The sequence below is a fragment of the Mobula birostris genome, chromosome 21 (assembly GCF_030028105.1).
Source record: "Mobula birostris isolate sMobBir1 chromosome 21, sMobBir1.hap1, whole genome shotgun sequence".
NCBI lineage: Eukaryota > Metazoa > Chordata > Chondrichthyes > Myliobatiformes > Myliobatidae > Mobula > Mobula birostris.
The window spans coordinates 56847526-56862957 of NC_092390.1; the positions used below are offsets into that span (position 1 = coordinate 56847526).

Below are 15432 nucleotides of genomic sequence, written 5' to 3' on the forward strand. Positions count from 1 at the left end.
ACAATTCTTTATTGTTTAATAAGAGAGAGAGTTTGTAGAATGTCTACGAGATGGCTTTTTAGAACAGCTTGTTGTTGAGCCCACTAGGGTTGGCTGTTGTGCAATGATCCGGAGGTGATAAGAGAGCTTAATGTTAAGGAGCCCTTAGGGAACAGTGATCACAATATGATTGAGTTCACTTTGAAATTTGAGAAAGAGAAACTAAAATCCAATGTGTCGGTATTTCAGTGGAGTAAAGGAAATTACAATGGCATGAGAGGGGAACTGGCCGAGGTTGACTGGAAAGGGACACTAGCAGGAAGGACAGCAGAGCAGCAATGGCTGGAGTTTCTGCAAAAAATGAGGGAAGTGCAAGACAGATATATTCCAAATAAGAAGAAATTTTCAAATGCAAGAAGGACATTACCATGGCTGACAAATGAAGTCAGAGCCAAAGTAAAAGCAAAAGAGAGGACATACACAGAAGCCAAAGCTAGTGGGAGGATAGAGGATTGGGAAGCTTTTAAAAACTTTCAGAAGGAAACTAAGAAGGTCATTAGGAAGGAAAAGGTGAATTATGAAAGGAAGCTGGCAACTAATATCAAAGCAGATACTAAAAGCTTTTTTAAGTGTATCAAGGGTAAAAGAGAGTCGAGGGTAGATATAGGACCAATAGAAAATGATACTGGAGATATTGTAATAAGAGATGCAGAGTTGGCAGAGGAACTGAATGTGTATTTTGTCTCAGTCTTCAAAGTGGAAGACATCTGCAGTATACCGGACATTTAAGAGTGTCAGGGAAGTGAAGTATGTGCAGTGAAAATTACCACTGAGAAGGTGCTCAGGAAGCTTAATGGTCTGAGGGTGGATAAATCTCCTGGACCTGATGGAATGCGCCCTCAGGGTCTGAAGGAAGTAGCTGGAGAGATTGCAGAGGCATTAACAATGATCTTTCAGGAATCAATAGATTCTGGCATTGTACTGGATGACTGGAAAATTGCAAATGTTACTAAGATGAAGCCACACTCAGGTTGGAGGAACAACACCTTATATTCCGTCTGGGTAGCCTCCAATCTGATGGCATGAACATCGACTTCTCTAACTTCCGCTAAGGCCCCACCTCCCCCTCGTACCCCATCTGTTACTTATTTTTATGCACACATTCTTTCTCTCACTCTCCTTTTTCTCCCTCTGTCCCTCTGAATATACCTCTTGCCCATCCTCTGGGTCCCCCCCCCTTGTCTTTCTTCCCGGACCTCCTGTCCCATGATCCTCTCGTATCTCCTTTTGCCTATCACCTGTCCAGCTCTTGGCTCTATCCCTCCCCCTCCTGTCTTCTCCTATCATTTTGGATCTCCCCCTCCCCCTCCAACTTTCAAATCCCTTACTCACTCTTCCTTCAGTTAGTCCTGACGAAGGGTCTCGGCCTGAAATGTCGACTGCACCTCTTCCTACAGATGCTGCTTGGCCTGCTGCGTTCAGCAGCAACTTTGATGTGTGTTGCTCTGCTATTTAAGAAGGGTGGGAGGCAGTAGAAACGAAACAATAGACCTGTTAGCCTGACATTAGTGGTTGGGAAGTTGTTGGAATCAATTGTTAGGAATGAGATTATGGAGTATCCGGAGGCACATGACAGGATAGGCCAAAGCCAGCATGGTTTCCTGAAAGGAAGATCCTGCCTGACAATCCTACTGCAATTCTTTAAAGAAATTAGAAGCAGAGTAGACAAAAGAAATGCAGTAGATGTGGTATACTTGGATTTTCAGAAGGACTTTGACCAGGTGCCACACATGAGACTGCTTAGCAAGATAAGAGCCCATGGAATTACAGGGAAGTTACTAGCATGGGTGGAGCATTGGCCGATTGGCAGAAAACAGAGACTGGAAATAAAGGGATCTTATTCTGACTGGCTGTCAGTTACCAGTGGAGTTCCATAGGGGACGGTGTTGGGACCGCTGCTTTTTACAATGTATGTCAATGATTTGGACTATGGAATTAATGGATTTGTGGCTAAATTTGCTGATGATACAAAGATAGGTGGAGGAGTGGGTAGTGTTGAGGAAACAGAGCCTGCAGAGAGACTTAGATAGTTTAGGAGAATGGGCAAAGAAGTGGCAAATTAAATGCAATGTTGGAAAGTGTATGGACATGCACCTTGGTGGAAGAAATAAATGGGTAGACTATTATTTCGAAGGGGAGAGAATTCAAAATGCAGAGATGCAAAGGGACTTGGGAGTCCTTGTGCAAGATACACTAAAGGTTAACCTCCAGGTTGAGTCGGTGGTGAAGAAGGCAAATGCAATGTTGGCATTCGTTTCTAGAGGTATAGAATATAAGAGCAGGGATGTGATGTTGAGGCTCTATAAGGCACTCGTGAGACCACACTTGGAGTATTGTGTGCAGTTTTGGGCTCCTTATTTTAGGAAGGATATACTGACATTGGAGAGGGTTCAGAGAAGATTCACGAGAATGATTCCAGGAATGAAAGGATTACCAAATGAGGAATGTCTGGCAACTCTTGTGCTGTATTCCCTGGAGTTCAGGAGAATGAGGCGGGGATCTCATAGAAACATTCTGAACGTTAAAAGGCCTGAACAGATTAGATATGGCAAAGTTATTTCCCATGCTAAGGCAGTGTAGGACAAGAGGGCACGACTTCCGGATTGAAGGACGTCCATTTAGGACAGAGATGCGGAGAAATTACTTTAGTCAGAGGGTGGTAAATCTGTGGAATTTGTTGGCATAAGCAGCTGTGGAGGCCAAGTCATTGGGTGCATTTAAGGCAGAGATAGATAGGTTCTTGATTAGCCAGGGCAAAAGTGTATGGGAGAAGGCAGGGGAGTGGGGATGACTCGAAGAATTGGATCAGCCCATGATTGAATGGCAGAGCAGACTCGATGAGCTGAATGGCCTATTTCTGCTCCCATGTCATATGGTTTTATAATTGTTGAATGCTGTTGTTTTGTTCCATGTCAGCACAACAAATTCCTAATGCATGTAAATGTATATGGTGAATAAAGCTGATCACTGATCTTTGATCACCCATTTCCTCAAATCAGTGTTTATTTAATAAGGTAAATTGTTATCTGCATTTTTGTTTGTTCTAATATCCTGTCAACTGTTATTTTGCAATTTCCTTCTGCATTCTGTATTTGTGTTGCCTACTAAAGTCTCCATCTTATCATTATCTACAAATTTGGACTTAACTCCAAACTCTGACATCTCAATCATTCATTAGGACATTAATTAGGTGCAGTTTTGAGAAAATCTTAACAAATCCTCTCATATCAATCATTTTGTTTTATATCTGAATTAGTAAATTTTACTGTTCCCCGTCCTCTCTTCTGCTTTTCCCCAGTCTTGCCTCTTCTCACCCGCATATCTCCTCCCCCTGGGCCCCCTTCTTCTTCCCTTTCTCCTGTGGTCCACTCTCCTCTCCTGTCAGATTCCTTTCTCTCCAACATTTTGTCTTTCCTGCCCACCTGATTTCACCTATCGACTTCTGGCTTGTCCTTCTTCGCCTCCCCACACCTCATAGTTCTGGCATCTTCCCTCTTCCTGACCTGTCCTGGGGAGGTGCCTCGGCCTGAAACATCGACTGTTTATTCATTTCCATAGATACTGCCTGACCCGCTGAGTTCCTCTGTGTGTTGCTTTGAATTAGTACCTGCTTGGTATTTCTATCTTCATGTTGTTCTTGTACACCTTTATGCATAAACTTGCCAGTCTTTTCTCATATCTACATGCAGTGCATTTCCCCTTATCCAGGGTATCTGCTGTCATTTCATTGACTCCATATGTCAGAATCAGAATCTGGATTAAAATCACTGGCGTATATCGTGAAATTTATTGTTTTGCCACAACAGAGCAGTCCAATACATAATACTAAAATCCATAAATTACAATAAGTATATATAAAAAAAAGGAAATTAAATAAGTCGTGTAAAGAGAGAGGAAAAGTACTGAGGTGGTGTTCATGGGCTCAATGTCCATTCAGAAATCTGATGGCAGGGGGGAAATATCTGTTCCTGAAACTTTGAGTGCCTGTCTTTAGGCTCCTGTATCTCACCCTGTTTGTAGCAATGAGAAGAGGGCATGTCCGAGATGACGGGGATCACTCCTGTTGATCTAGATGTTTAGTGACAACATTTCTTAATAATTCCAAAATGATCCACATTCCAAACTAGAACTGTAAGTGGTATGACAAGGATAAAATACATAGTTTTAGATGTGTCACCTGATAAGCACAATCAAAGGAGTGTCAATATGATAATAAAAATGTCCTACAGGAAACAGATGATTAATTACATATCTGAGTCGTTAATAGCTTTCAGACATAAATCTATCCGTTTAAAATTTACATATGAGCTCCTAGATTTGACCCAGTCCTTGAAATTGATGTAATCGTAGTTCTACTGTGATAATTGAAGCAAGGCAGTTCTGCATTCTGCTGATTATCTTAGATCTTCAAAGTTCAAAGTAAATTTATTATCAAACTACATATACAACCCTCACATTAATTTACTTATAGGCATACTTAATAAATCCATAATAGAATAATAGCTATAATAGAATCAATGAAAAACCTCACCAACTTGGGCTTCCAACTGGTGTGCAAAAGACAACTAACTCTGTAAATGCAAAAAGAAAGAAATTATAGTAATAAATAAATAAATAAGAAATTAATTTTGAGAGCATGAGATGAGGATTCCTTGAAAGTGAGTTTGTAGGTTGTGGGAACATTTCAATGACTGGACAAGTGAAGCTGAGTGAAGTTATTCCTGTTGGTTCAGAGCCTGATGGTTGAGGGGTAGTAGATGTACCCGAACCTGGAGGTGTGAGTCCTGAGGCTCCTGTACCTTCTTCCTGCAGCATAAAGCACACATCCAAACCAAGGCTCAATACCTGCACTATTGCTTTCCAGACAATGTGTTAATTCTGTTTCAAATACCTGAGCACAAAATGTTTGCTGCTACGTCAGTATAAGATTTCCAGTCTGATTACCAATCTTCCAGATGAGACATTAAGCAGGGACTCCATCAGCTATGCCGAGATGATCTTGGCACTATTTTGTCCTGTTGTAGGATAACTATCGTTTGTATCTGGTGTAGCATTTATTCCCCAACCAACATTATTGAACAGAAACGTCTAATTGTTTGTTTGTGGGGTGCTATTGTGCCTAAGTTACCTATTACGTTGCAATGTTGGTTGCATTTCAAGTAGTTCAGTGTCTGTAATGTACTGTGGAACATGGTGACTGGCTGATGATGTTGGTGTGAATGCAAGCCAGTCAGTGCATCTTTCGAAGCACAGTAACTCGTAATGTATTCAAAGATCCAAACATTTCCTTCCATTTTACTTCATTACATTTTTGTTTCTCTTCCCTTTAAATAATAATATTAATGGATTGTATATGAATCTGCTTTTTTCAACTTTTGCATTTCTCATCAAACTCATATACCTTGCTCTAATTTCAAAGTAAATTCAAAATAAAGTAAATTTAAATTTATTATTTAAGTATACTGTATATATGTCACCATATACTACCCTAAGATTCATTTTCTTGTGAGCATTTCCAATAAATACTAAGAAACACAATATAATTATTGAAAACACAAAGACAGACAAACAACCAATATGTGTGAAACATGACAAATTGTGCAAATATAAAAAGAAAAGCAAAATAATAATAATAATAGATAAATAAGTAATAAATAATATTGAGAACAGGAGTTGTAGAGTCATTAAAAGTGAGTCTGTAGCTTGTTGAAACTGTGGGGACCTCAGTGTTGGGGTGAGTGAAGTTATCCCTTCTGATTCAGGAGTCTGTTTGGTTGATGGGTAATAACTGTTCCTGAACCTGATGGTGTGGGTCATGTAGCTCCTGTGTCCCCTTTCTGATAGCAGCAGCAAGAAGAGAGCATGGTCCGGAAGGTGGGGGTCTTTAGTGATAGAAGCTACCTTCCTGAACAGCGCTCCTTGTAAATGTACTCAGTGGTGGGGAGCACTTTTCTTGTAAAGGACTTTGAATTTACCTTTACCTTAATTTCTTCTACTCAGTTTTTACAAAATAATGTCATTTAATTTCCCTGGCATTTCATTTGGGTACAAAAACAGCTCAATTTTTTAAATGTGTTTCATCAGAATTAAGTTTAAAAAAGGATCTAGTGCTTTCCTGGCGTATATGATGGACAAACTCTTCTTGGACTTCCAGCCTGGCACAGGTGTCGATTTTAATTGATGTTTCAATGACAAAGTCTGCCATCTTCACCAGGGATGGTGGCTGGATATGTCTAGTCCAGTGGTATTTATACCCCCATTGTCTGTCCCTCCTGATTGGTTACTCCTCATCCAATCAGGTTTCCGCTGTCCCACCGTGTTTACAATCGAATTCCAGTTCTTAGAGCGAAACTTTCATCTTTGTTAAAGTTCTTTTCCTTTACTTTTATTTCAATGGCTTCTTTCACCAAGTAGTCCCAAAAGCTATTGGCGTGGCACAATAGTTTTTGCAATGTTCTGTTACCGCTGATTTGTCCAGGGAACCCAAACGGATACACCTCCTGTGCTCCTTGATTCGGGTTTCCACCGTGCATCCCATATGCCCAATGTAAGACCACAAAACCATAAGATATGGGAGCAAAATTAGGCCATTTGTCCCATCCAGTCTGTTCTGCCATTTCATCGTAGCTGATCCAATTTTTTTCTCAGCCTCAAAGTCCTGCCTTCTCCCTGTATCCCTTCATGCCCTGACCAATCAAGAAACTATCAACTTCTGCCTTAAATATACATAAAGACTTGGCCTCATCTACAGCCTGTGGAAATGAATTCCACAGATTCACCACCCGCTGGCTAAAGAAATTCTTCCTCGTCTGTTCCAAAAGGATGCCCTTTTATTCTGATGCTGTGTCCTCTGGTCTTAGACTTTTCCACCATAGGAGGCATCCTCTCCACGTCCACTCGATTAAAGCCTTTCACTATATGATAGGTTTCAAAGAAGTCACCCCTCAATCTTCTGAATTCTAGTGAATACAAGCCCAGAACCATCAGACATTCTTCATACGACAAGCCATTCAATCCTGGAATCATTTTTGTGAATCTCCTTTTACCCCTCTCCAGATTCAACACATCCGTTCTAAGATAAGGGGCCCAGAGCTACTCTCAATACTCCAAGTGAGGCGTCACCAGTGCTTTATAAAGTCTCAACATTACATCCTTGCTTTTATATTCTAGTCCTTTTGCAATGAATGCTAACAGTGCATTTGCCTTCCTCACCACAGACCCAACCTTCAAACTCAGGGAATCCTGCATCTCAGTTTTTTTGTATATTCTCTCCATTTAGAAAATTGGCAACCCTTTACCAAAGTGCATGACCAAACACTTTCCAGCTCTGCATTCCATCTACCATTTCTTTGCCCATTCTATTAACCTGTCCAAGTTCTTCCTACCTAAACCCTCCACCGATCTTCATATTGTCTTCGAACTTTGCAACAAAGCCATAAATTCCATCATCCAGATTATTGACAAAAAATGTAAAAAGAATTGGTCCCAACACAGACCCCTGTGGAACACCACTGGTCACCGGCAGCCAGTCAGAAAAGGCTCCCTTTATTCCCACTCTTTGCCTCCTGCCAATCAGCCACTGCTTTATCCAAGCTAGAATCTTTCCTCTAATACCATGGGGTCATGGCTTGTTAAGCAGCCTCATGTGTGCCACCTTGTCAAAGGCTTTCTGAAAATTCAAGTTCCCAACATCAACTGATTCTCCTTTGACTACCCTGCTTGTTACTTCAAAGAATTCTGACAGATTTGTCAGGCAAGATTTTCCCTGGGGTAACCATGCTAATTACGGCTTATTTCATCAAGTGCCTCTAAGTACCCTGAAACCTCATTCTTAATAATTGACTCAAACATCTTCCCAACTACTGAGGTCAGACTCATTGGTCCATAGTTTCCTTTCTTCTGCTTCCCTCCCTTCTTGAAGAGTGAAGTGACATTTGCAATTTTCCTGTCTTCCAGACCAGTTCTAGAATCTAGTGATTCTTGAAAGACCATTACTCTCTCTGGTTATCCATCCCATAGGATGATGATTGTTCCTTTCAGTCAGTTAGTGGGGTTTATACCCCACTCCTCACATAGGAACAGCATGTGCGTGAGTGGATTTTAGGTGAATAGGGGGTTGTACAGGTCCAGTCCCACCCTCTCAACATCCCCTCCCGGATCCAGCGGCATGGTAGGGTCCAAGACGGCTGGGGGAGGTTCTGTTGCAGTGAATGGCCAGACCAAGCTTCGATGCAAGGGATGACCTTTCCACGTCTCATGGCACGTGTTTGCTAGATGGCTGTTTTCCCTACCAGAGTGTTCATCCACCCTTTAACAGGTCTTGTTTTTCGTCCTGCAGGGTGTCTAGCCACCCTCCTCACCAGGCAAGCCTGGTGGGGGAGCTGATTTAGTCGCCGACCACCCGACCATGCGACAGGTAGTACTGGGTTACATGGTACCAGTAGCACTCAGACCAATGACCTGACATGATCATTACAAAAGATCATTACTAGTGCCTCCATGATCTCTTCAACCACCTTTTTCAGAACTCTGGGGCATACACCATCTGATCTAGGTGACTTATCTACCTTCAGACCTTTCAGTTTCCCAAGAACCTTCTCTCTAGTAATGGTAACTTCACACACTTCATGTTCCCTGACACCTGGAACTTCCACCATACTGCTAGTGTCTTCCACAGTTAAGACTGATGCAAAATACTTATTCAGTTCATCCACGATTTCATTATTCCCCCAATATACGCTGCTCCGCATTCACAGGGAATCTTGCAAACACTAGCCATCCTGAGTAACAGGTCATCTTTGCACTGCATAAGCAGTGACTTGCACTTCCTTACATTTGGGTTACCCGGAGGAACTGGCGGTAACAGAACATTGCAGTTGCAATGGCCATTGGATTGACTTTGATAGCACAAAACTACTGTGCTGCACCAATGGCTTTCGGGACCACTGGAAGAAGGAAGCCATTGAAATAAAAGTGGAGGAAAAGAATTTTAACAAAGATGAAGGTCTCACTCTAAGAAAGAACTAGAATTCGAGTGTTGGGACAGCGGAAACCTGATTGGATGAGGTCTAACCAATCAGGAGGGACGGATGATGGGAGTATAAATACCACCAGACTAAACATGCCCAGGCGTCATTCCTGATGAATATGGCAGAGCTTGTCATCATAATGTTGGTTATAATCGATACCTGTAGAACAAAGTTACAGTATTTTAAACCTGGGGACTCTGGACTCTCTTCCACCTTATCACTGCTCCAACTATAACACAATACTGAGTGACCATTAAAGATGATCACAGGGTGAAATATGGGCAATCCTTAACACGATGACCTTTATTACTACCTCCTAGTTGTTAATTACAGACTTTATGATTTCAAGTTCTTATAGAATGGTTGGGGGGTGGGAATCAAATTAAAGAGGCTAGGCGAGAGGAGGTTAGTTCACAACAGGGGAATGGGAACCAGTGCAGAGAGACAGAGGGGTGTGAAGTGAGGGTAGAAGCAAAAAGTAGTAAGGAGAAAAGTAAAAGTGGCAGGCCGACAAATCCAGGGCAAGCATTAAAAAGGGCCACTTTTCAACATAGTTGTATAAGGGCAAAGAGAGTTGTAAAAGAGCGCCTGAAGGCTTTGTGTGTCAATGCAAGGAGCATTCCTAATAAGGTGGATGAATTGAAAGTGCAGATTGTTATTAATGATTATGATATAGTTGGGATCACAGAGACATGGCTCCAGGGTGACCAAGGATGGGAGCTCAACGTTCAGGGATATTCAATATTCAGGAGGGATAGACATGAAGGAAGGGGAGGTGGGGTGGCGTTGCTGGTTAAAGAAGAGATTAACGCAATAGAAAGGAAGGACATAAGCCGGGAAGATGTGGAATCGATATGGGTAGAGCTGCGTAACACTAAAGGGCAGAAGACGCTGGTGGGAGTTGTGTACATGCCACCTAACAGTAGTAGTGAGGTCGGAGATGGTATTAAACAGGAAATTAGAAATGTGTGCAATAAAGGAACAGCAGTTATACTGGGTGACTTCAATCTACATGTAGATTGGGTGAACCAAATTGGTAAAGGTGCTGAGGAAGAGGATTTCTTGGAATGTATGCGGGATGGTTTTTTGAACCAACATGTCGAGGAACCAACTAGAGAGCAGGCTATTCTGGACTGGGTTTTGAGCAATGAGGAAGGGTTAATTAGCAATCTTGTCGTGAGAGACCCCTTGGGTAAGAGTGACCATAATATGGTGGAATTCTTCATTAAGATGGAGAGTGACATAGTTAATTCAGAAACAAAGGTTCTGAATTTAAAGAGGGGTAACTTTGAAGGTATGAGATGTGAATTAGCTAAGATAGACTGGCAAATGACACTTAAAGGATTGACGGTGGATATGCAATGGCAAGCATTTAAAGGTTGCATGGATGAACTACAACAATTGTTCATCCCAGTTTGGCAAAAGAATAAATCAAGGAAGGTAGTGCACCCGTGGCTGACAAGAGAAATTAGGGATAGTATCAATTCCAAAGAAGAAGCGTACAAATTAGCCAGAAAAAGTGGCTCAACTGAGGACTGGGAGAAATTCAGAGTTCAGCAGAGGAGGACAAAGGGCTTAATTAGGAAGGGGAAAAAAGATTATGAGAGAAAACTGGCAGGGAACATAAAAACTGACTGTAAAAGCTTTTATAGATATGTAAAAAGGAAAAGACTGGTAAAGACAAATGTAGGTCCCCTACAGACAGAAACAGGTGAATTGATTATGGGGAGCAAGGACATGGCAGACCAATTGAATAATTACTTTGGTTCTGTCTTCACTAAGGAGGACATAAATAATCTTCCAGAAATAGTAGGGGACAGAGGGTCCAGTGAGATGGAGGAACTGAGCGAAATACATGTTAGTAGGGAAGTGGTGTTAGGTAAATTGAAGGGATTGAAGGCAGATAAATCCCCAGGGCCAGATGGTCTGCATCCTAGAGTGCTTAAGGAAGTAGCCCAAGAAATAGTGGATGCATTAGTGATAATTTTTCAAAACTCGTTAGATTCTGGACTAGTTCCTGAGGATTGGAGGGTGGCTAATGTAACCCCACTTTTTAAAAAAGGAGGAAGAGAGAAACCGGGGAATTATAGACCGGTTAGCCTAACGTCGGTGGTGGGGAAACTGCTGGAGTCAGTTATCAAAGATGTGATAACAGCACATTTGGAAAGCAGTGAAATCATCGGACAAAGTCAGCATGGATTTGTGAAAGGAAAATCATGTCTGACGAATCTCATAGAATTTCTTTGAGGATGTAACTAGTAGAGTGGATAGGGGAGAACCAGTGGATGTGGTATATTTGGATTTTCAAAAGGCTGTTGACAAGGTCCCACACAGGAGATTAGTGTGCAAACTTAAAGCACATGGTATTGGGGGTAAGTTATTGATGTGGATGGAGAATTGGTTAGCAGACAGGAAGCAAAGAGTGGGAATAAACGGGACCTTTTCAGAATGGCAGGCGGTGAATAGTGGGGTACCGCAAGGCTCAGTGCTGGGACCCCAGTTGTTTACAATATATATTAATGAATTGGATGAGGGAATTAAATGCAGCATCTCTAAGTTTGCGGATGACACGAAGCTGGGCGGCAGTGTTAGCTGTGAGGAGGATGCTAAGAGGATGCAGAGTGACTTGGATAGGTTGGGTGAGTGGGCAAATTCATGGCAGATGCAATTTAATGTGGATAAATGTGAAGTTATCCACTTTGGTGGCAAAAATAGGAAAACAGATTATTATCTGAATGGTGGCTGATTAGGAAAAGGGGAGGTGAAACGAGACCTGGGTGTCATTATACACCAGTCATTGAAAGTGGGCATGCAGGTACAGCAGGCGGTGAAAAAGGCGAATGGTATGCTGGCATTTATAGCAAGAGGATTCGAGTACAGGAGCAGGGAGGTACTACTGCAGTTGTACAAGGCCTTGGTGAGACCACACCTGGAGTATTGTGTGCAGTTTTGGTCCCCTAATCTGAGGAAAGACAACCTTGCCATAGAGGGAGTACAAAGAAGGTTCACCAGATTGATTCCTGGGATGGCAGGACTTTCATATGAAGAAAGACTGGATGAACTGGGCTTGTACTCGTTGGAATTTAGAAGATTGAGGGGGGATCTGATTGAAAGGTATAAAATCCTAAAGGAATTGGACAGGCTAGATGCAGGAAGATTGTTCCCGATGTTGGGGAAGTCCAGAACGAGGGGTCACAGTTGAGGATAAAGGGGAAGCCTTTTAGGACCGAGATTAGGAAAAACTTCTTCACACAGAGAGTGGTGAATCTGTGGAATTCTCTGCCACAGGAAACAGTTGAGGCCAGTTCATTGGCTATATTTAAGAGGGAGTTAGATATGGCCCTTGTGGCTACGGGGATCAGGGGGTATGGAGGGAAGGCTGGGGCGGGGTTCTGAGTTGGATGATCAGCCATGATCATAATAAATGGCGGTGCAGGCTCGAAGGGCCGAATGGCCTACTCCTGCACCTATTTTCTATGTTTCTATGTTTCTATATTAGAAGGAATTTATTTTTTCCTTTCATTTTAATTGATTACCAAGTTAATGTGTTTCAATGCTTAATTTTAAAGTCAATTTTAAATGTAGAATAAATTGTATCTTTTTTTCAAAATAAAATATTACTTAATCAAGTTTATAATTTTAAAATAATGTTTTCTAGCCACCAAAACCTGATGACTTGAGTATCGTGTGCTTTACAAGCGGAACAACAGGTACTTCAATTCTCAAGTTTGAGAGATTTCTTCCATCATGACTTTTTCCCTTAACATGTTGATTGTAATGAGAATAACACATTTCTCATGCAAGGAACAGAAAGGACAATGTGCACCTTGTCCTTTAATCCCAAGCACCCGATTTCAATCTGCCCAAGATATTTACCGAGCCCTGTCTGGCATAATTTGGGGACCTTTCTTTAGTTCCATGTATCTAGAAAGACATGAATATTGGCCATGATATTTGAAGATCTGCACTGTTGAAAGTTAGCTTCATGGGATTTTTGCATCTTAGAATCCAACTCTTTAAAAAATACTGCCAGAGATTAATCAGTTTAAGTACTGACTGCATGATTGAGCAACCTTGGAAAGAGTTTCCTCATGAATCTTTTCCCAAGTAACTCACAAAATTTTAAACCTTTTTTTTTAAATAACCTCATTTCCTGAGTCTAATTTAGTCAAGCATTGGGGACACAACTGGCAGAACAGAAAATGATGGAGGAACTCAGCAGGTCAGGTCGTGTTTATGGAAATGAATAAACAGTCAATATTTCGGGCCGAGACCCTCATCAGGACTGAGAAGGAAGGGGGATGTTGCCAGAATAAAAAGGTGGGGGGAGGGGAAAGAGGCTAGCTGGAAGGTGAAAGGTGAAGCCAGGTGGGTGGGAAAGGTCAAGGGTTGAAGAAGAAATCTGGTGGGAGAGGAGAGAGGACCGTAGGAGAAAGAGGTGGAGGAAGGGAACAAGGGAAGTGATAGGCAGTGAGAAGTAAAAGGTCAGAGTGGGGAATAGAAGAGGGGTGGGAATTTTTTTTCACCAGAAGGAGAAATCTATATTCATGCCATCATGTTGGAGAGTACCCAGGCAGAATATAAGGTGTTGCTCCTCCACCCTGAGGTTGGCCTCTTCTTGGCCCAAGAGGAAGTTCTGCTTGTGGCGGAGGGAGCAGAGCTGTGTCCATCACAAACTGGCAGAAGTCTCATCTTCCGTGTCATTTTACTTCAAAGAAACTGCAGATGCTGGAAATCTGAAACTAAAAGCAGAAAACGCTGCAGAGAGTCTGCAGGAGCAGAGAGAAATGGTTATCATTTTAAGTCTGGGATCCTTGAAGTTCTGAAGCTTCATTTTCCATAGATGCTGCCTGGCCTACTGCCTGTTTCCACCATTTTCTATTTTTATTTTAAATGGATTGTAATTCTCTGATGCGTTGAGAGTAAATTAAAACAATCCACCTTGATCAATAAAAGATGATTGCATATCTTAATACAGGGTTTCCCAATTTGGGGTCCACGGACCCCTCGGTTAATGATAGGGATTCATGGCATAAAAAAGGTTGGAAAATCCTGTCTTAATGGATTTGAGTATAGGAGAGTGTGATCCTGAGTGAGCAATGATTTTTAATTTGCATATAGTAAATGATGGGTAATGATTGATAATATTTTGTATTTTCTGAAACAGGTGACCCTAAAGGAGCCATGTTGACTCATGGAAACGTTGTGGCTAATTCGGTGTCATTCTTCGAGACGGTGGGGGTATGTATAATGAAATTATAGAGGCTGAGATATGAGCAAAAGTTGCAATTCCAGTGGTCAAAGATAACTTTGCAATGTTATTTTACAGAACTGATTGAGACAAACATATAATATGCTTCAAATAGTGCTCTTTTTGTTTTTGTGCACTTTGCATTTGTTTGCTTGTCCTTTGGTGTGATATTTCCCAATCTAATTCTCTTGTGTTTTTGCACTACTCTTTAAACTCAGGTACTTTAAGATAGGAAAGATAGAGACAATACTTAAAATGTTGAAAGAGAAGTAAGAATGTGCCTTCAAATGGTAAAATTTTGTAAAAAATTTTGTTTAATTTAGACCATAAGACACAAGAGCAGAATTGGGCCATTTGGTCTATCGAGTCTGCTTCATGGTTTCATCATGGCTGGTCCATTTCCCTCTCAACTCCATTCGTCAGCCTTCTCAATGTAATCTTTCATGCCCTGACTAATCAAGAACCCATCAACCAACGCCTTAAATACACACAATGACCTGGCCTCCACAGCTACCTGTGGCAACAAACTCCACAGATTCACCAACCTCTGGCTAAAGAAATTCCTCCTCATCTCTACATGGATGTCCCTCTATTCTGAGGCTGTTCATTCTGGTCCTAGACTCCCCTACTATAGGTCATTTATGTCTGTCTTGTGAATGCTGTGTTTTTAATGTTATGTGCCTGCCATAAAGCTGCAAGTGTTTCATTGCACCTATGCACACACATACTCATGCTTTATTTAGTAGACACGACTTGACTTGAAAACAACGCATTAAATGGGATTAGAAGTCTTCTTAAAGCAGTTATTGCATATTTGGGAAAGTCAAAGGGGCCAGAAACTCTTCTGTGCTGCAACATTCTCTTTTTGAAAGGTGGCAAATTGTTGCTCTAGATTTCAGTCCTATGACAATGTGTGCTTACTGTACATGCCTGACCTAAAGCAGATTGCTTTTCAATAATCAAGTTTTGTTTGATTTGGATAAAGCATTGAATCCATAAACTTCAGTGCTAATAGCTGTAGTTGCTATTATCGAACTGAAATTCCCAATTGATTAATTTTCCTTTGAAGAATCTTGTGCTGACATGTCTCGCCATTTGTTGCTTAGTTGTATT

At 41.5% G+C, this 15432-nt stretch overlaps 1 protein-coding gene across 2 annotated transcripts in view; it reads left to right on the forward strand.

Moving 5' to 3' along the window:
- acsl5 (acyl-CoA synthetase long chain family member 5) overlaps positions 1-15432 on the forward strand; it is a 114007-nt gene that overhangs the window by 78185 nt on the left and 20390 nt on the right. For both annotated transcript variants that reach the window (XM_072239533.1, XM_072239534.1), the window contains 2 exons: positions 12727-12778; positions 14236-14309. In XM_072239533.1, the coding sequence (XP_072095634.1) occupies positions 12727-12778; positions 14236-14309 (126 nt within the window). The remainder of the gene's footprint in view (positions 1-12726; positions 12779-14235; positions 14310-15432) is intronic.